Consider the following 18,894-nt stretch of genomic DNA (forward strand, 5'->3'; position numbering starts at 1 on the left):
TCATCTCCCGAAGCGGAAGGTGAATCCTCCTTTTCTCCTGTTGTAGCCGTTGAGCTCCTCAGCCAGGTTCCCCAGGGTGCCGCTGCGTTTCTCCCCTCCTCCTGCCGGCAGCAGCTCGGAGCCTCCCTGCCTGCCCAGCCGCTGCCTGCTGCCCTCCTTGCCGTAGCCCCGCAGCTCCCGGGCGATGCCCAGCAGCGTGCCGAGCTCCTCGCTGCGTCTCCACTTCGCTCCTGCCCTCCAACAGGCACCTGAGTCCTCAGCCACCACTCCCCAGCTGGGCTCCAGCGGGGTCCCTTCCCCAGGGTCTCCCAGCTCCGGCTGCTCCCTGGGAGGGAAGCAGGTCCCCAGGCTCAGGAGGAAGAGGCAGGACAGTGAGTACGGTGCTCTCATCTAGGGGAGGCAGAGGAAGGGAAAGATGTGTCGGTGAACCACGGAGCATCCTTGGGCAGTGGCTAAAGCAGTGGTGAGGATGCACCCAGCAGCACCCCCGCAGCCTGCACCCTGGGCTGAGCACGCTCTGCCTCTCCCCTGCCTCCTCCAGACCTGCTCCCCTTCCTCTTCAACCCTTCTGCTCCCGGGAATTGGAAACCTGAGGCAGCTCCCCTCATCCATGGCCAAGAGCCGGGCTCTGCTCTGGTGGTGAAGGCTGAGTGGGCCAGTAGTGGGGCAGGCTGTTAGCCCAGCATGCTGTGTGGTAGCCAGGCAGGCTGTTTGGTAGCCCAGCACACTGGCTGGTCGCCAGGCTGGCTAATGGGCTCAGCAGCTGCCCGCTCCCCACAGAGACTCGTCCGGGAGGACGTGAGTGCATTGACCTGAGCTGGCCAGACCTTCCCTGGCGTGGGTCCTGCCGCAGGGCCCAGCTAATGCCAGGGCAGGGGAAGGTGTCCAGTGTCCCACTGCTTTATAGGGCTCAGAGGTGCCCTGCTGGCAGCAGGGTCTGATGGTCAGGATAGCAGGGACCGTGGTCCCGGGCCATGTGTCGCAGTGCCACAGGAACCCTGGGTGCCTTTGGGCTGCTCTGCTCCTCCCCGCCCCGCTTCCTCCCCCTGCAGAGGCTCAGTAAGGGGAAATGGATTTTTTATTGCTATTTTTTTGCTGCAGATGTTGCTTTGAAGATCAGTCCTGGGGGTCAGGGTGCCCACCCTGTGCTTGCAGGGTGGGGGGTGCTGTAGGTGCTCCTTGCATTGTCCATGCCTGCCCTCCTCAGCACCCCCCTGGCCCGTGGGCTTTGCTTTGTGGTGCTCCCTGCCTCGTTCATGCCATTCTGCTTGCTCCCCTTTTGCACCCAGTTGCCCATCGTGGAGCCAAATCGCTGGGTGCAGCCAGACCGGGGAGCACCAGTGATCGGAGCTGCTGGTGCCTGTGCCAGAGGTGCTGGTGGGCACCCTGCCCGCTGCCCCCAGCTACCTCCCACCAGCCTTTCCCTCCTCGCTGGCTGTGCTGCCTGTCGAGGCACCAAGCAGGCACACAGGTAAGACAGACAGACAGACAGACATACACCAGGGACTTACCTCTCTGCCTCAGTTGAAGCCCCAGCACCACCTGCCCCGTCCTGGCTCCGTGCTGCCCGCACTGAGCTGCCCGTCCCGCTTCGCCGCCGTTAAATACCCGCTGGCGCTAATTGTCGTGTCACCCCTCGAGTGTGCAGCTGCGGAGCAGAGGCTGGGATCCCAGCGGGGAGGGGGCTGGACAAGGGGGGGGGGGGCACGGGGGGGCTGGCTGAGGCGCCACAATGGGAGTGCAGCACCACCACCGCCCATTAACGCGCCTCCTTCGTTTGCCACTTCATTTGCAGGAGAGGCCTTGAGTCACCGGCAGCTGGTGGCAATGCTGGTGGGAGGGAGGGTCTTGGCCAGGAGTGTGAGTGCCCCCCCCAGCCCCCCCCAAACCCCTTGGCTGGTGTGTGGATGTTGGGGGTCCCAGATGTGTGTACATGTGGTGGGTGTGCAAACCCCTGCACCCCCAAACCCACCCGGGGACAAGCCCAAGTGCTTCCCCCATCCTTGGCCGGTGCATGCAGCCTCTGGAGCTGAAGCGTGGTCCCCAGCACCCGGCACTCAGCTGTCCCCTCCAGCTCTGGCATGGGGCAGAGCAAAGTAGGGGGCAGCACCCCCCTGCTCAGCAGGAAGGGGCTGACACATCGCTCAGTGCTCTGGGCAGGGGGGGCAGGTGTCCCCTCAGCACTGACCCTGTCCCAGCCCTGGGACCACCCCAAGGTGCTGCGGCAGGTCGCCGCGGTGATGTCCCCACAGTGATGTCCCCGCGGTGATGTCCCCACGCCGTGGGTACAGCTAACGATGAGTTCCTTTTATTAAGGACTTTAGGAAGTCCACAGGTACAGCGTTGGACACCACTCACTCACACACGACCTAGACTTCACAGCACCGCGACACACCGCGACCCAGCCCGGGGCTTTGCTGGGAAGGGACATGGCCAGGTCCCAGACCCCCCGGCCACCCACCCCTCTCTGGGGAGGTGTCACCACGGGTGGGTTTAGCCTAATCCGGGGCGGCAGAGCGATGTGTGTGCTCCTGGGAATAATCCTGGGAATAATCCTGGGAATAATCCTGCGTCTCGGTGCGGATTAAATACCTCTCGTGCAAGTCAAAACGAAGTCACTGGGGAGTCCTGGGTGACACAGGCAGTTACACAAGGGTGTGCTACCGACAGACTGCATGTACAGCGTCCCCTCCCCGCCACAGACAGACACCAACGGGGGGGTCCAAGGAGGGGATGAGCCTTCCCACCCAGGGCACGTGGCTCTGTGCCTTATTGTCCTGAAGGCAAGAGCCAGAAAACCCAGCTCCAGCCGATCCACAAAGTAAAGATGGGTACCAGGTTCCCCCCCCGCACAGGACCCTTTCTGGAGGGGTCTGGCAGGGCCCCTCAGGAGATGCCAGGGGTCTTCTGATCAGGATGCTGCCGCTGAGCTCCCCAAATCCCATCGCCTGGGAAAGCCGGCTTGGCCAGCGGCTCTGGGCAGGGATGGAGGAGGTAGAGCTGGTGCCTGCACGTGAAGCTCATCCTCACCCGAGGGCTGCAGGGAAGGTCTCTGGCAGAGGGGAAAGCTGTGGTGATCCTCGATGGTGTTGCTTCTCTCCCCATTCCCCCATCAGGATGGACAGACAGACACCCTTGCAGGCAGAAGGGTTTGTCCAGCGCAGGAGCTGAGGTGCTGAAGGCTTTAAAAAGAAAAAAAAAGAAAGAAAAAAGAGAGAGAGAAGCACACAGGGAAGTACAAATCTGCCACAGCAGGGAAGATGAGCCTTTGATCTTCCCGTGCCTTAAGCCCCCTGGAAACGGGGACGGCTGGAGCTTTCCTCCCCTCCTTGGGCAGTCTGTCCATCCAACGGTGTTTCTTGGGGCTGGGCATAGGGCTCAGCTCCCCAGGGCTGCTGTGGCACAGGCAGAAAATCATAGGAAGGGCAGCAGGGTCCTGTCCCCCTCCCTTCCCTGTCCCTCTGCAGCCCACGTGGGTTTGAATTTAATTATTTTTGGGGGTTTTTTTTGACAAAAATCCCTCATTTGAGTCCTTCCAGGGAGCTGCAGGGAGAAGCCAGCCCCATATCCTATGGCAGCTCCTCCTCGGGTCGGCTCCTCCTGGTTATCAGGGCCCTGCAGATGCTGAGCCCCACTTGGGGCTTCTTTATGCAAAACCTTAATGGGATTTGAAGGAATGCAAAGCTGGGAGCGTCTGCAGGAGCCGAGCTGGAGAGCAGCTCATCCTGGGTGGGAATGAATGTGGGTCCCCAGGCTGGGCGTGAGCGGGGAGGGGAGGGGGGGCTCACATGGGGTCACCCAGGTGTGCTGTCCAAAATCAAAGTTTTCAGGAAAGGTCACAGCTTTTGGATGGCAAAAAATCCCCTGTGAGTCTGAGCGGGTCTGGTTGGGAGGGAGGAGCTGTGAAGCACCAGTGGAGCCGTGTGGGGAAGCCAGCCTTCCTCGCCTCCTCCTCCTCCCTGTGCTTCCCATTTCCCCAGCGCTGCCAAAAATCCAGCCGTGTGCTGTGCTCCATTCTGGGTGTGTGTCCTCACAGCACCACCTTGGCTTATTTTGGGGTGTCCTGACCTGCTGAGCAGCTCCAGGAGCCAGGACAGAGGCGAAGGAGTCCAGAGTTGTCCCTTCCCAGCTGCGTTGCTCTCACAGGGCAGAGGTGAGTGTATACAGACCAGAGCTGGCACAGTCAGGCATCTGTGTGGGCTGCAGCCCAGCCCAGCACCCCCACTCCCTATCCCCAGTAGCACCATGGGGTGAGCTGGAACTGCAGAGCAGCAGCCTTGTCCCGGTCCTGGGGACTGTGTGGGGCTGGGGGCTCCCATAGCCAGTGCATGCCAGTCCCTTGCCAGCCTGGAGAGGCCACTGCCGGGTGTCTGCGCCTGAAGTGGAGACGAGCGGAGGTGCCCGGGCTGCTCTCTCCCTCCCAGCAGCCCCTTCTTTCCCTTGCCAGACCCCGCTGGGCATCCCTCCCTTGATCCCCACATCCTGCTGCCCTCTCTGCTGTAGCCATGAGCACTGGCCGTGGGTCACACCTTGGCCAGGGGACCCATTTCGGCTGCTGGGAGCCACAGCAGCAGGAGCAAAGGTCTGGTGATGTCCATGGGCACCCGGGAGCAAAAGCCACCTTCCCTGGGGGGCAGGCACTCCCCTGGGGGGGGGCTTGAAGATGGGCTAAGCCCTTGGGGAGGGTGGCAGCTGGGGAACAGGGCTGTGGGGAAGGGTGAGGGGCTGGGGCTGGGGTGGGGGTGGGGGGGCTCATGCCATCCAGCTAATTCTCCTCCCGGATGGGCCGGATCTTCATCTCGGTGAACTTGAGGGAGTACTGCCAGCCGGTCCAGGAAGACCACTCGATGCCGTCGGCGTAGGAGCTGTGGTGGCCCTTGAGGTACTGCCCGTTGAGGTTGGAGGTGTGGCAGTTGCGGTACCACCAGGCCCCGTGGTAGAAGGCTGCGCAGTTGTTCTCCGAGTGGTCGTTGTCCAGGTCCTTGGTGGTGAACTTCATCCCGTTGTGCTTCAGGAAGGAGTCGCCTGCAGCCGGGGAAAGGAGCTGTGGTGGGCCTTCTGCCACCCCTCACCCTGCCCTCAGACTGCCTCCCACCCCAAGGGGGGGGCGGTCCCTGGGCATCCTCCAAAAACCCTGCTGCAGACCCTCTCCCACCTGCAGCTCCCCATGGCTGCAGGGATGCAGCCAGCCCTGCGCTGGAGGAGGCTGCGAACACCCTGGTGAGGGGCTTTGGTGGCTGTGGGGGTCTCCCTGCCTCTCCCACCACCCCCCCCCACCACCCTACCTGCCGTCCCCGAGTAGTCGGCGATGGAGATGGGGTACCCGTCCTCCTCGGGATCGACAGAGAAGAGCCCCACGCCGAAGCTGCCGTAGTGGGCGAAGGCGGTGCCGTTGTCGAAGTCCTCCAGGTCGATGCGCAGCTCGTAGCTGCCCTGCACTGTCAGCACGTGGATCCGCTTCAGCCCTGCGGTGAGGGGATGGGCTGAGTGGGGGGACCTCGGTGGGATCCGGGGAGAGTGGCCAAGGGGTCCCTAGGGAGGGGGTTTGGGGCAGGATGGGTGGCGGTTCCCACCCTCCAGCCCTCGCTCTGTTGGGCAAGTGCTCAGCTCGTGGGCAAACAGCCCTGTTGCTTCCAATCCCATCCCACCCCACCTGCCTGGGCCATCACTCCCCACAGGTATTTCAGTGTCCTTTCCTCTGGGACACCCCAGACCTCCCTAGGGGTTCTTGGGGGGGTTGGGGGGAGGCAACAGGCTGTGCCAGGCCCCCCCCCAAGGAGTGGGCACTGCCACCCCCACGCACCTAACCAGTGCTCTCCCGTCAGCTTCCCAAAGCCATCCCGGTAAGCTTCCCAGCCGCGGAAGAAGTTCACGGAGCCATCCTCACGCCGCTGAAAGACCTGGGGAGACAGGGGGGGTGTCAGTCATGGGGCTGCTCCCCCCTCCCGCCCCGTGCTGCCCACCCCTCCTCGCTTCTCCTTATTAGACACACAAATTAAATCTCCTCAGCTCAGTAATTACACGTGGACAGCGGTGAGCCGGTCCCCTGGGAAGTGCTGGGTCGTTATCCACCAGCTTTGGGGGAATCCTCTGCCTGGAAATGGGAGTGGAGCTTGGGAAAATGGGGTGCTCCCATGAGAAGGCAGCTGGTGCCCTGGGAGAGGTGAGCATCCCCCCACACCCAGCTCAAAACAGCCTGGGCTCTGCTGTGGCGTGTGGGAGCAGAGGTGTGGACAGATGGACAGACAGACGGCACGACTCAAGGTCTGTGTCCCCACAGCATGTGCTGCCTTGGCTGTCGCCCAGCCCAAACCACCCTGCAAACACCGGGATGCTCTGTGCTGTGTAAACCTGCCCTCCCCTGGGCAGCCGCCCTGTGACCAGGCATCGTTCCTGTGACAGCCTCATTAGCCTCCCTGGGAAATTAACTGGGGGGCACCGACCATCCCAGCTCCTGTGGAGCCCCCAGGTCGCAGCCAGATCCCTGGGGCTCAGCACAGCTTTTCTCCCCAGAGCCTTTCCCTTCCCCTCTCCCATCTGCCCACCAGCACACAGCACCCTGTGCATTTCACCCCCGTTTATCCACAGTTTTGGGGTTTGATTTATCGACAGTGATCCAGAAAACACTGCTCCGTGGCCAACCATTTGAAGATAATTAAGCCTCCAGCTCTGGATTAATTGCATTAAACTTGGCCCAGCCAGCCTGCTGGATTGCCACCAAGTGCTCCCGTGGCTGCAGTGGGACAGGGATGGACATGTAATGGGATGCTCGGACATTTTTAGGAACAGCCATCCCTGTGCCAGCAGCCACAGGTCCAGAGCACCCCCTCCTCAGTGCTGGGCTGTGATGCTGAGCCTGTCCCCCCCAATTCCAGCTTCCCAGGCTCTGGCAATGCCACAGAGCCCCAGTGACAGCCGGGAAGCCACGGTGCTTTGCTCCACATCGGGGATGCTCCCTTGCAGCATCCCCCCAGCTGCTCCTCCACACACAGGGATCCATCACATGCAATGGAGACCCAGACCACGAACTTCATCCCTAGCCAGGAACTTTTTGGGCTGGGGATGCCCAGCACAGGCTCCTGCACACTCCTCGGCACAACACGGCTCTGATCCTGCTGTACTTACCTTCTAGAATTAGAGCCTTAATTTTTATCCCTGCGTTGAGCGCTTGAGAAGCTGCAGTTAAGCCCGTTTAAAGGGGCTTTCTTCAGGCTTGCTGGGAGAGGGGGGGATGGTGTGGCTGGATGGGGGCCCGAAGCTGCTTTTCCCCATCGGACGCCGGCTCTGGCGCTGCCGCACGGGGAAGGCGGCACAGGCAGCGCCCATGCTCCCTCCTAATCGGCTTTGACCCACTGTTGTAAACAGGCCAATTGCCTGAGTGGTGCCCAGGGAAGCGTGCGGGGCACGACTCCCTGGACTGAGCCCCAGCTCAGCTCTGCAACCACCCAGGGTGCCAGGGGAGCCCTTGGTGCCCCACTGAGCTCATCCCTGAGGGGCTTCAAACTGTTTTGGAAAGACTGGTGGGTGCTGAAGGGCTTGTGTCCTTGCTCCTTCCTCACCACCTCACGTGTGTGGGAGGTGGGAGCCTCCTCCTTGCCCCCCGCACCGGGATGCTGCATGCAGTGGGATGCAGCAGTGACCTGCGGGCTCGCTGCCACGCTGCCAGCCCTGCCTCGCTGCTCTTCTCCCTCCTCATCAAATATGGATCACCCCATCTTAAGCAAAAAGGATTTCCTTCCCTTCTTTAAAGGCAAGGCTGAAATATTTATCTCTGCTGCTCTCTGCCTCCCTGGCCACGCTCAGCTCGCGGGGCAGAGGCACGAACCCACAGAAATGGGTTAAAAACAGAGAGAAGTGGGAGCACCAGCCTGTGCCTGCAGCGGTGTAGGCAGCGAGGGAGGGCTGTGCTCCCTCTCCCCAAGCCCCCCTGATTCTAGCCCCCTAAACATCCCCCCCCACATGCTCACAGCCCCACCACAGCCACAGTCTGGGTGGACACTTGGCCATCCCATTTGTGCTGCCACAGCACTTAAGGGCTCGGTTGGGTTTTGGGCAGCCGCGGTATGGAACCCCCCCAGCCCCACTGTGCTTCTCTGAGCCCCCATCACAGCATGGGGACAACCCCTATGAATGCATCATGTCCATGCAGACCCCCAGCCTGTGCTGGGACCCCTCAGCAGGCGATGAGCTGGCTGGGCGAAGCCATCCCTGCTGCCCTGGGTGCCCCTGACGCTCCCCTGCTGCCCTCGTCCCACTGGCACAGCCTTTTCCTCCACATCTTTGGCTTTCCCACCACTTCCCAAAACGTGCTGAATGTGGAACATGATGCTGAGGTGGCCAGAGCCATCCTGGGGCACTGGCACTTACAGGGCTGAGATGCTCATCACTGGGGTGGGGGGGAGGATTTGCCCCAGCTGAGGGGTGATGGAAGCTCAGGGGTGCTGGGAGGGGCAATGGGGTGTTTACAAAGCCACCTCAACACACCAGCACACGAAGAGGCAACTTTTCCAGGCTTTCTGGGAAGCTGAGCACCCCCTCCTCTCCATCACTGCTTTATTAAAGTGCCAGAGGTGAGTGTCAAAGGGGGGGTCAGGGTCAGGCTGGGCAATTACACAGCTGCAGCCTGGGTCTGTGCGAGGGACTCGCTGCAATTAAAGCCAGCACTGAGCAGGGGACGTGGATGTTTGTGTTGGCACCAGCAGGCACTGACCCAGACCCACCCCCAGCAGGCTGCAAACACGGCCCCCCTGCTGGGGGTCACTGAGGCAGGAGGGCAAAATGGGCTGGGGGTGTGCTGGGGGCTCCCCAGCTCTTCCACTTCTCTGCACCTTCACGTGGCACCAACACTGCTGCCCTCCCTGGCAGAGCTTGTTGACTGTGCCAAACAGGCATCTGACAGCCCCAGTGCTGCACAGGGACCCAGCTGGGTCTGGACCCCCAGGGGCAGAGGTGGTGGTCCGGAGAGGGCTGTTTCAGGGAGGTTTCTCCCTGACCAGGCACCAGAGCTGCTCTATGCCTGGCCATGGTCTCTGAGCTATCCATGCAGGCAAAGGCTGAGCTCAGCAGCTCCCAAGCCAAAATGGATTCAGCTGCTTCCATCCACCCACCCACCCACATGCAGATAAGCCCAAATGTCAGGAGTGATCGCTCCAGAGGAGGAGGAAGGGATGGAGGTTTCCCAGGCTTTGCACTGTGATGTTCAGCTGTGCTGTGGCTTACCTGGGTGAGTCAGTGATCCAGGGACCCCCCCAAGTCTCCAACCCCACTGGAGGTGGCTGGGATCCCCCTACCCTGGGGGACTGGAGGTATGTTTGGAGATTGTTCTGTAGAGCAGCCCCAAGCAGTGAGAGCCTGGGGCCCTACTCTGGATGTGCCTGCTTCCAGGATGCTGGGATTCAGCCCCAGCTTTGGCTTCTCTGCCCCAGCTGAGCCCAGAGCTCAGTGCTGGCCCCGCTGTAAAATGATTTTACACCCATGGAGCCTGCCATGCTGCTGGGTGTAAAATCATTTGCTTCACCCCCTCCCCAGCCAGAGCCCTCCTGCCTGCAGCAGCTTTAAATAAGCCTCTGAGTGTCTCACTAATCACCTTGGGCTGCTCTTCAGGCAGTGCTCGAGCGTGGCTGGAGCCAGTGGAGGCTGTGCAGGCTGTGCCTGGGGTTTGCAAAGACCCTTCCCACCCTGGGGAGCAAGTGGGGTCTCTCCTTTTCTCTCTGTGAGTTCCCCAGGATGTGGGGTCCCCAGGGCTGCACTGTGCCTCAGTTTCCCATCTGGAGCTGCTGGTATCGACCTGTGCATGACAGGTTGCTCCTTGCCAGGGTGGGCTCTGGGCAGACTGAGGCCGAAGGCTCATCAGCCCCTCGAGGGCAGGGGGGTTAAGCTCCCTCCTGGCATTGCTCAAAGCTGCTTAGGGGAATCAGATCGTGGGGATTTGTTTCCTAGAGCGCCCAGCTGGAGGGGTGCTGGGCTCACCCAGCATGTCCTTGGGGAGCGGCTGCCTGCCCACCCCTCCCCACAGCCTCCCTGGGACCCCCCCACTGCCCTGCTGGAACCCTGAGCGATGCCCTCCTAGGCAGGGGCTGCTCACACCTAGGGGGTCTCTAGGCTGGGGTCTGCCAGCACTGTGTCCCCCCCTCTGCTCTCCCCCATTACTGTGATTACAGGGCTGTTGCAGCTGCCACAGCAAAGCGAATCGGACAGGGTGAGTGGGGAGTGAGTGAATCAGCACGGCACCAGAGCCGCTCCCGGCACCCGTGTTGGATGAGGTGAGGTGAAACACGCCGGGTTTGGGGTCCAGCCTGAGCCCCAGCCCCACCTCACTGGGACCACAAGGGCAGGGCAAAGCATGGCCATTCGCCCCGTGGCACAACCGCAGCTTCACCGTACCCCAGCTGGGCTCCAGCCCCACCAAGCAAGACAAGCTCCAGCCATGGCAGCCAACTGCCCACCTGAAACCACCTCCAGCCCCAGCCAAGCTCCCCAAACCTGGGGCAGAACCGCTGGGCTCCAGCACAGGGCTCAGGCCAGCAGGACCCGGCAGCTCTGCCGATGCTGCCGGCGTGGGTAATGCGGTCAAGTCTGTTTGCTTCCCCACAGGACTGGGCACCCTGTGTGCAGCCAGACCCCATCAGCATTTATTCCCCATCCCAGTGACACATCCAAGTGCCGAGAGTGACATCCTCCCACCCCCAGCATCCTGGCATGGGGACAGCCCGTAGCCGGCGGTGGCATCACCCCGTGGCCCCCAGCACAGCGGCAGCTTACCGTCCAGCCACCCCCGTCAGTCGTCATGTCGCAGTAGACCTGGAAGCCAGAGGGATAGTGCATGGGGAAGATGGAGTAAATCCCATCCTCTTGCTGTCCGCTCGCATAGATGTCAAAGCAGTCTCGGGGCCGGGAGCCTGCAGTGTGGCATTGGGGTGGGGTGGGACGAGAGGGAAGCTGGTTAATTAATGCTCTAATTTAATGTCTTGCCATTTCTTTCAGGCTCTCAACCTCGCTGCCAGCTCTAGTTGGATGCTCGGTGCTGCCTTGTTCTTCCCCTCCTTTCTCCTCCGATGCTCAGAGTGAGCAGTGCCTGGGGGGGTGACACAGCCACCAACGGGGACTCCCCGCCGGGCAGCTGGCAGGGACCAACCCGTGTCCCCCTGTGATGGCAAGGGCAGGCTGGGACCCAGCTGGGGAGGAGGGAGCGGATGCCGGGGGGCAGCTGCAGGCAGAGCGTGGGCACGTGCTCGCTGCCCCGGGACAGCCTTACTCAGCTTCATCTGAACCGAACGATGATGAGTGTGGCTGTTCCTCCCCAGCCCCATTGCGGCGCTGCTGCCAGCACCCAAATGAAGTCGGGGGGTGTGGAGGGGTGTGTGTGTGTCACTTCATGCTCTGCTTTTGCCCCTGCTACATCTGCGCAGGGGGCAGGTAGGTCTGCAGAGTGCAAGGTGGCTTCTGTGCTGGTTTATGGGCCACACGGTGAGAAACATGCAACCCCCCTCCTGCCCCACCTCCCCCATTTACTGCAGCCCCCCCCCGCCCCCAGCTGAATGAAATCCCTTCTCCCAGGTGGTTGTCTCCATCCCCTCTTCTTGGGAGAGACCTGCTGAGAGCAGCCCCAGGCGCATCCCTCTCCCCAGGGATGGATGGGGCCAGGGGCTCACCGTTGGAGCAGCCCCGGGGCCGTGCTCCTCTGGCTGATGCTCGCTGCAGGTCGGCCTTGAGCCGGGGCCGGGCACCGCCGCGCTCCCTCTGCAGCGCTTCCAGCACGTCGCTGACGGAGCTCACCAGCCGAGCCATGTTGGTCTGGCTCTCCGAGAGCAGCTGTGGGTAAGAGATGTGTTGGGGACACACACACACACACACAAGGTTAAATGTGGTTAAACCCCTTCCACCCCCAGCTTTGCCATCTCCCCACCGTGGGGATGCTCTGCCTGCTCCCACTGGTCCCAAGTGCCTGTGGGCAGCAACGCTCCCTGCCAGGGGATGGGCTGGTGAGGGTCAGATTGGGATGTAAAAGCCACAGCAGATCCCATACAGCATCTGTGGTGCTTTTTGGCCTGGGGTCAGGGTCCAGACAGCACCTATTGTCATTGGGCCTGAGGAATCCCTGAACCTGGGTGCGCCGGTGCCGCCACCCCGCGGGATAAAGAGCATCTCTGGGCAAAGGGATGGGATGATGGAGGCGGCAGGAATAGCCGTGTCCTGAGACAGCCGCCAGCTCTCCACTGTCCCCCGAGGTGACCCAGGCCAGGCAAGTGACGTGGGGTGCCTGCAGCAGAGCAGCAGGACGGGGAGCGAAGAGCAGAGCAGCCCTGGCCAGAGGGTGATGAGCACCACAAGGGACGGGCACAGAGCCGAGCATCCAGCCATGCCCTGGGTCTTGCTACAACACCCACCAGACCCCAGCATACCCAGGTAAACATTTCAACACAGCTCAGGGCCTGGGAAATTTGGGGGACTGTAAATAAGAGGGGGGGTGATGGCTGCAAGAACAGCTCTTCCCGTGGTCCTGTGCTGTACTTGGCTCTGCTTGGAGCCCCCAGGCTGGACTGGGAGCTGGGAGACCCTCAATGTGAGAGGCTGCACCGGGGTGGTTGGGCAGCTGGGTACAGGCAGCTTATGACCTGGAGAGGAGGTTGCACTTCCTAACTCACAATTTCTAAGCACCTGCCTTAAACCTCAGCTCCTTCTCCTGGGGGTCTGCCCTGGATGCCGTGGGCAGGGGCTTCAAGCAAGCAGCCATGCTCTGGGGACAGTGTGTGTGGGGGTCTGTCCCCAAAGGAGCAGCGTGTGGTACCCCCAGCCCCAGCTCACCTGGATGAGCCTGCCCTGCTCGCTCTGCAGGGCGCTGAGCTCCTGCCCCATGGCGCTGTGCCCCTTCTTGAGCCCATCGCAGTCGGCGCGCAGCTGCACGGCGTGTGTCAGCAGCTTGGCCACCTCATCCGCCACGGTGACCAGCAAGACCTTCTGCTGGCTCTTGGTGGCCTTGGCCTCGGCGTCGTGGTCGGTGACGGCGCGCAGCACGGAGCTCTGCAGCCCCTCCAGGCGCCCGAAGGTGCCCGCAGCGTCGGGGCAGTTGGGGTCGATGAAGATGTTGATGCGGGAGCTGTCGGCTCTCTCGATGGTGACCAGCGCGTTGGCCTCCTCGGGGTTGGTGCTGATCACGGGCGGTGACTCGGTGACGGGCGTGTGGTAGTGGTTCATGAAGAGGATGGCCCCTGTCACCGTCACGGCCAGGAGGACAGCCACCGACAGCAGGACGGTGCACAGGATGTACCCACAGCTCGTCCTCTGCGGACAGAGACACAGACACCATCAGGACCCATCCGGATGGACCCATCCCGCTCCCCTTCATCCCGGAGGCGGCGTTCAACCCCTCACAGGATTTGGGGGGGGGATCCAGCGATGAGGGAAGTGATGTTGGACACGGAGATGGTGGCAGAGGAAGGGATGCAGGCACCCCGGGGAGCCCTGGGGTTCTGCCAGGGATGCGGAGACCACGGGCACTCGGCAAGGAAAGCAGCTGAACCCACCTGGGACCCCGAGGTATGAAATAATAAAGAGAGGGAGCGTGCAGCAGCCGCATGCTCCGGCTGGCATGTTTTATTTAAGGTGGTGATACTGGGCTGGAGCAGCCCCAGCTCCTGGGAGGGGCGTGGGTGGGTCCCTGCTGCCCTGGGCACAAAAAGCAGAGAGGGGAGAAGAAGGGAAAGAATCCCCAGTGTCCCAGGACCACAGGGAAAGGGAGGAGGCGAGGGAAGGCCATCCCCAGCAGCAAGGAGCAGCTGTGGGTCAGTGTTGGGACAGACCTGAGCGCCATGGGGACCACTTTGCACAGGACATCTCCTGGCTGCAGGGTAGAGGGCTATGCATCCCTATTCCCTTCATCCTCTCAGTGCCTGCCAGGGAGCAGAGTTGCTACCAAAGCCCTTCCCAGCGCCTCCCAGTGACGGGGAGTCCCTGTGGGGAAGGGTCTGTGACCCCTGTGAGCTGTGCTGCTCCAGGGTCCCACGGGCTCAGCCGGCAGGAGCTGCCCCATGTGCACCAAGAGCCTTTTCTCCTCGCAAACCGCGAAGTGCCAACGCTGTCAGCATGGAGGGACCACGGCACCACCCAGCCACACCACCCCCTGTGCCCCCCCCCCCCCACTGCCTCCCCTCCTCATTACACCTGCGGGACAGAGGCTGTGATTTTCCCCTGACCCCAGCCACGGCTGTCACAAGGAATTGCAGGGCTGCCAGAAAGCTGCAGATTCGGAGAGACAAAGGCTACTTTCCCTAGAAACGAGGGGAAAATTGCTGCATCTGCAAAGATTTCCCAAGCCCTGTCCCCTCCTGTGCACATCTATCTGGAGTGACACCTTCCTTCAAGCACCCTTCATTTCATTCATTTGCATTAAGGTGACCGTGGCTGCGGCGGGGCTGGCTGGGCAGGGGCTGGGGGGTGGGCTGCGAGTGCCCTGCCAGCCCTGTGGGGATGCTCCAGGTTCCCCCCCACCTAGCCCAAGGAGCAAGGCTGGAATGCAAAGAGCATTGGGCTGACTGGGAAACCAGCCTGTGGGGACCTTGGTATCAAGGCTCAACCCCTCGGTGTGCTTGGGAAGGAGAGGTCAAAGGCGGGGGTAAGGAGAGGTTTTGGGAAGAGGAGGGTTGAGGAGTTTGCCCAGAGTTTGCAGACGTGGAGCCATGGCTCAGGGGCACCAGGAGCAGCGGGAGAGTGGCTGACAGAAGTGGGAGATGCCCATCGCTGATGCCCTCACATGGACACCTGGGACCTGGGCTTGACCCAGTCCCTCAGCACCCTTCCAGCGCAGAAGTGACAGGAGGGATGGCAGCTGACCAGATGACATCAAGTGGTTCGAGATCCATGGGGTGAGCAAGGACCGTGTCCCCAAAAGCTGTTGCAGCACCTTCAACTCCCTGGTTCTGCACCCTCCTGCCCTACATGCTGCTGCTCCCAACACACTGATGTCCCCAGCTCACAACGTGCCTGACGGGACGCAGGGATGGGCTGCAATGACTGAGGGACCCATTGGAGCACCAAGAGTTTCAGGAGCAGAGCTCTGCACGGACGATGCTCAGAGCCCCACAGCCATGCAAATCCCAACTGGGCTTTAACACCCCAAAACCTGCAACTTTGCCCAGGATCTACATCCTGCTATCCTTCCAGGCTGTGAGCCCAGCATCGCTGCCCTCCTCCCAGCACCAGGAACTGGGGCAGGAGCGGGGGGCTGATCCCCCTCACACTGAACCACCCCTGCTCACAGCCACAGGATCCTGAGCAGCGGCAGCTGTACAAGTCCCGCAGCATTTTGCTGGCAGGTTGTGTTACCTGGCAACCTGCAGTGGGGAGAGGAGGGAAACACTCAGCCAGCGGCACTAGCAACACTCCGAACTGGGGTGTGGGTCCCCCCAAACCTGCCCTGCAGCTGCCCACCCAGCTCCCAGCACGGGCCTTGCAGCTGCCTCCCCCTGCCCACCACAGCTCTCGTGGCTCTGGGGGTTTCTGCTGCCTGTGACAGGGTGTTGGGCTCCTAGATCCCCTGGCTGAGGCTCCCAGGCAGCTGCAGGACATCTCCCTCTTGACCATGTGGCAGCTGCCTGGGTTGCTGATGACAACCTGCCTGGGGACATCCATGGGGTTGGGGGGGTCCTGATGTTTCCAAATCACCTCCTCCTGAAGGGAGGAGAAGCTGCGAGCTGTTCAGGTCGAGCAGAGCTTCACTTGCAGACCTGCTTCGGACCTGGGACTGGAGATCCAGAGGAAGCCCCAGGCAGGAATTGATGCACTGTTGCCTCCCTGGTGTAAAAGCACGCTGGGCTCTCCGTGCCCTCTCTGTGTATGACCACTGTGCCCCAAGGGGTTGGGGTCCCCAGCACCCCAGCCACGCTGCGTGAGCATCCTTACACCATTGTGCCCCCACCCCGCACCCCCCAGCCCCCTCAGGCAGCAGGACAGGAGAGCGGCTGCGCTGGGTGTGGGACACGGCAGCTCCAGCACACGCAGCCTGCGGGGAGGGAAGGACACAGCCGGCTTGTTCCCGGGGCAGCCGGAGCGGAGCCGGAGGTGGGCTGTTACGCGGGGAGCATGGATGGAGAGCGGTGGCGGGAGAGGCTGAGCCCTGGCGTGGGCGATGCTCTCTGAAGAGGAGGGTCCCTTTGCTCCTGCTGAAGCCTCTGCTCTTTGCTGAGCTCTGCACTGTGGGATGCTGGGCAGTGGCTGCGGGCAGCCCCGGGGGGCTCTCCCCTCGAGCCGTGCCCCCAGTCAGGTACAAACCAGGACCCCGGTTGCGTTTCCGAGGCAGGTAGACACTGTGGTTTGCATCACCTGGGCTCAGCTGCTGGGACAAACTTCAGTCCAGGTACCCCCACCTTACCACCGCCCCAGGACCTCTCTGAAGGAGCCCCAGGGCAGCAAGGGCCGGACCCCTCCCCCTCCCCTCTCCCCAAACCGTTGCTCACTCCAGAGCTGCTCACGCAGCTCATTTCGCATCCCAGCCGCTCGCCCTGCGCTGCTCTGCTGCCCGTCTCCCTTCTCCCTGCCTGCCCAGCTCTGCCGCTGCTGCTCAGCGCTGTGCGGGGCTGCACCCCCCTGTCCCTGCCAGCCCTGTACCCCAAGCATACCCCCCCCCCCCCTTCACCCCGCTGCTCCGCTCGCTCCCCGCAGGCTCGGAGGCTGATGAACTGAATTTCGCTCCCGGTACCTGCTCTCCCCCGTCATCCAAAGCCAGGCGCTGCCACCGCTCCCACACAGCGCGCTTTGCGGCTCGCAGGGAGGAGAGGAGAGGGCTGGGGAGCACGTCGGAGCCGGCTCCATCGGTGAGCACCCAGGCGGGCTGGGATGGGTTTCCACCCTGGAGCTGAGGGGAGCTGGGAGCCCAGCACAGCAAACTCTGCACCCCCCCCCCCCCTTGCGACCCCCCTGCACAAGCCGTAGGCTCTGGGCTGTGTTGTCCAGCCCCATACAGGCGGTGGGGCTGGATCCATCCTGCCCAGCTCATTCTTGGGGCTAAGGGGGGGGGCACAAAGCCGGGGGGCTAGCGGCAGCCTGGCTCTAGCCGGACGACACCGCTCGGACCCCTGCGGGGAAGGGCTGTGTACCGGGGATGCAGCTCTGCAGGGATGGGGAGAGGAGAGTGAGGTTTCTCTTGGGGGGTGTCTGGGCCCTCCCGTGCTGCTCGGGGTGAGCAGCCCCTCTCTGGCAAGGTGAGGAAGCCGCTCGGCATGGATGGGCTGAGTGGGGAGAAGAGAGCTCAGAGGAGGGTGTGCAGGGGGAGAAGTCAGGCAGAAGTCCCTTCCCCTCATCGCTGGAGGGGGCTCAGGGAGGTGGCAGATCTGTAGGGGGGCAAGTTGGCCTCACAGCCAGGGCCAGCTGCTCCTCACCATCCTCACCCAGCAGCACCTGGGTACGGAGGGAAGGCAAATGCTGCCAGCTCCTGGCTCCTTCCCTTGACTCCCAGACTCCGTGGGTGACTGGCTTTCCCTCGGCGTCCTTGCCCGTACCCAACACCTCATCCCTTCCTGCCCCAGCCCTGCCAGCTCCAGCACCCCCGGAGGCCGGAGGCCAGGCAGCTGCCCCCTCCCTGGGCCGGAGCAGCGGGTACACGTGCGGTGGGTCGTGCACACCGGCTCCGGCACGTGCCGGGTCCCCCCGCGTCGCCGCGTGCTTCACCGCACCCCACCGCAACACCGGCCTCTCCCCCAGAAACCAGTGGAGGTGCGGTGGGGGGTCCCCCGGAGGTTAAGAGAAGGCCAAGCAGTTGGGAGTCCCCGAACCTCTGGCTGCAGCAGGGAGTTGAGGTGCCGAATCCCTTCCGAAGGGTTACTGAAGCAGTTTGAAACGTGCAGTGGTTTTGGGAGGGGTGTGTGTGCCAGCGCCGGAGCATCACCCGCTGCCTGCCCGAGGGGCACCCCGGCGCTGGGGGGGGTGAGGGGGCACCGGCTGCAAATACATCAACTCAATGATCTGGGGGGGGTTGGTGGGGGGGGGTGGCAGACCCGGGGGGGTCCGCATGGGAGAGATTGGGGGGCAGCTCAGCTCAGCCTGCTGGAGTGCACCAGGAGAAAAGCTTGGTGGTGAGAACTGAGGGGAGGGGGGGGAGACACACGACACACACACTTCGGTTGGACCCCCCGGGTTGGCTCCTGCCCCGCCGCCCCTGCCCCGTACCTGCGATTTCTCCTGCTGCCCGTCCTCAAGTTGCGAGGCTCCTCCCATGGTTTTCCAGCGCTCGTTCCCCATCGCGCCGCAACTTCCAGCCCAAGTACCCGGTACCCACCCCCCAGGACCCTCTCCCCAGCAGCGCAGCCCCCGGCCCGCCCGCGCTGCCCGGCTGGCCGCGGCGGGAGGACGGGCGGCGGCGGCGGAGGGAGGGAAGGGAGGGAGGGAAGGGAGGGAGGAAGAGGAGGGAGGGAAGGAGGGAGGACACGGGCACGGACACGGGGGTGGATCTTCCCTCCCCGCCCGCCCCGCTCCCCCCGCCCGCTCGCCCCTGCCCCGGGGGGCTCTTCCCGCTGCTCCCCCCTCCCCCCAGTTCCTTCCCGCTCCCCCGCGGGTCTATCCCGGCCCCGCTCCGGGGACTCCCCCCGGCCCCCCAGCACTGCCCTGCGCCCCTCTGCCCGCCCCGGCGCTCCGGAGTCACTCCGGAGCCGAGGCCCTGTCTCCTGCCCCGGGGCTCCGCGGCCGCCCCCCCCACACCCCCGGACTGCCCAAATGTGGCAGCGCAGCTGGAGGAACGGCAGCAGGTAAGGCAGGGGTTGGGGCCAGGGGGGTGACACGGGGGGCAGGTGGGGGGTGGGTGCCCTTTCTAAAGCTCCAGTCCCCAGTTCGGCATCCCACGCGGAAGGGGCTCAGTCCCACCAGTGGGCAAGGTGCTGGGCAGGGCGCTGGGCAGGGAGGGTGGGG

General features: G+C 63.1%; 2 protein-coding genes across 2 annotated transcripts; both read right to left on the reverse strand.

Moving 5' to 3' along the window:
* QRFP (pyroglutamylated RFamide peptide) lies at nt 1–409 on the reverse strand (the record flags this gene model as incomplete). Its single annotated transcript, XM_084272611.1, has 1 exon — nt 1–409. The coding sequence occupies exon 1, from the start codon at nt 388–390 to the stop codon at nt 1–3; it is 390 nt and encodes a 129-aa protein (XP_084128737.1). The 5' UTR covers nt 391–409.
* A 4,356-nt stretch (nt 410–4,765) lies between these two features.
* Nucleotides 4,766–18,231, reverse strand: FIBCD1 (fibrinogen C domain containing 1; the record flags this gene model as incomplete). The annotated part of the gene is made up of 7 exons (XM_084272364.1): nt 4,766–5,025; nt 5,286–5,465; nt 5,804–5,900; nt 10,762–10,898; nt 11,652–11,811; nt 12,805–13,281; nt 18,160–18,231. The coding sequence occupies 7 exons, from the start codon at nt 18,229–18,231 to the stop codon at nt 4,766–4,768; spliced, it is 1,383 nt and encodes a 460-aa protein (XP_084128490.1).
* Nucleotides 18,232–18,894: the final 663 nt, after the last annotated feature.

Source organism: Gallinula chloropus, assembly GCF_964237585.1.
Source record: "Gallinula chloropus genome assembly, chromosome: 18".
Taxonomy (NCBI): Eukaryota; Metazoa; Chordata; class Aves; order Gruiformes; family Rallidae; genus Gallinula; species Gallinula chloropus.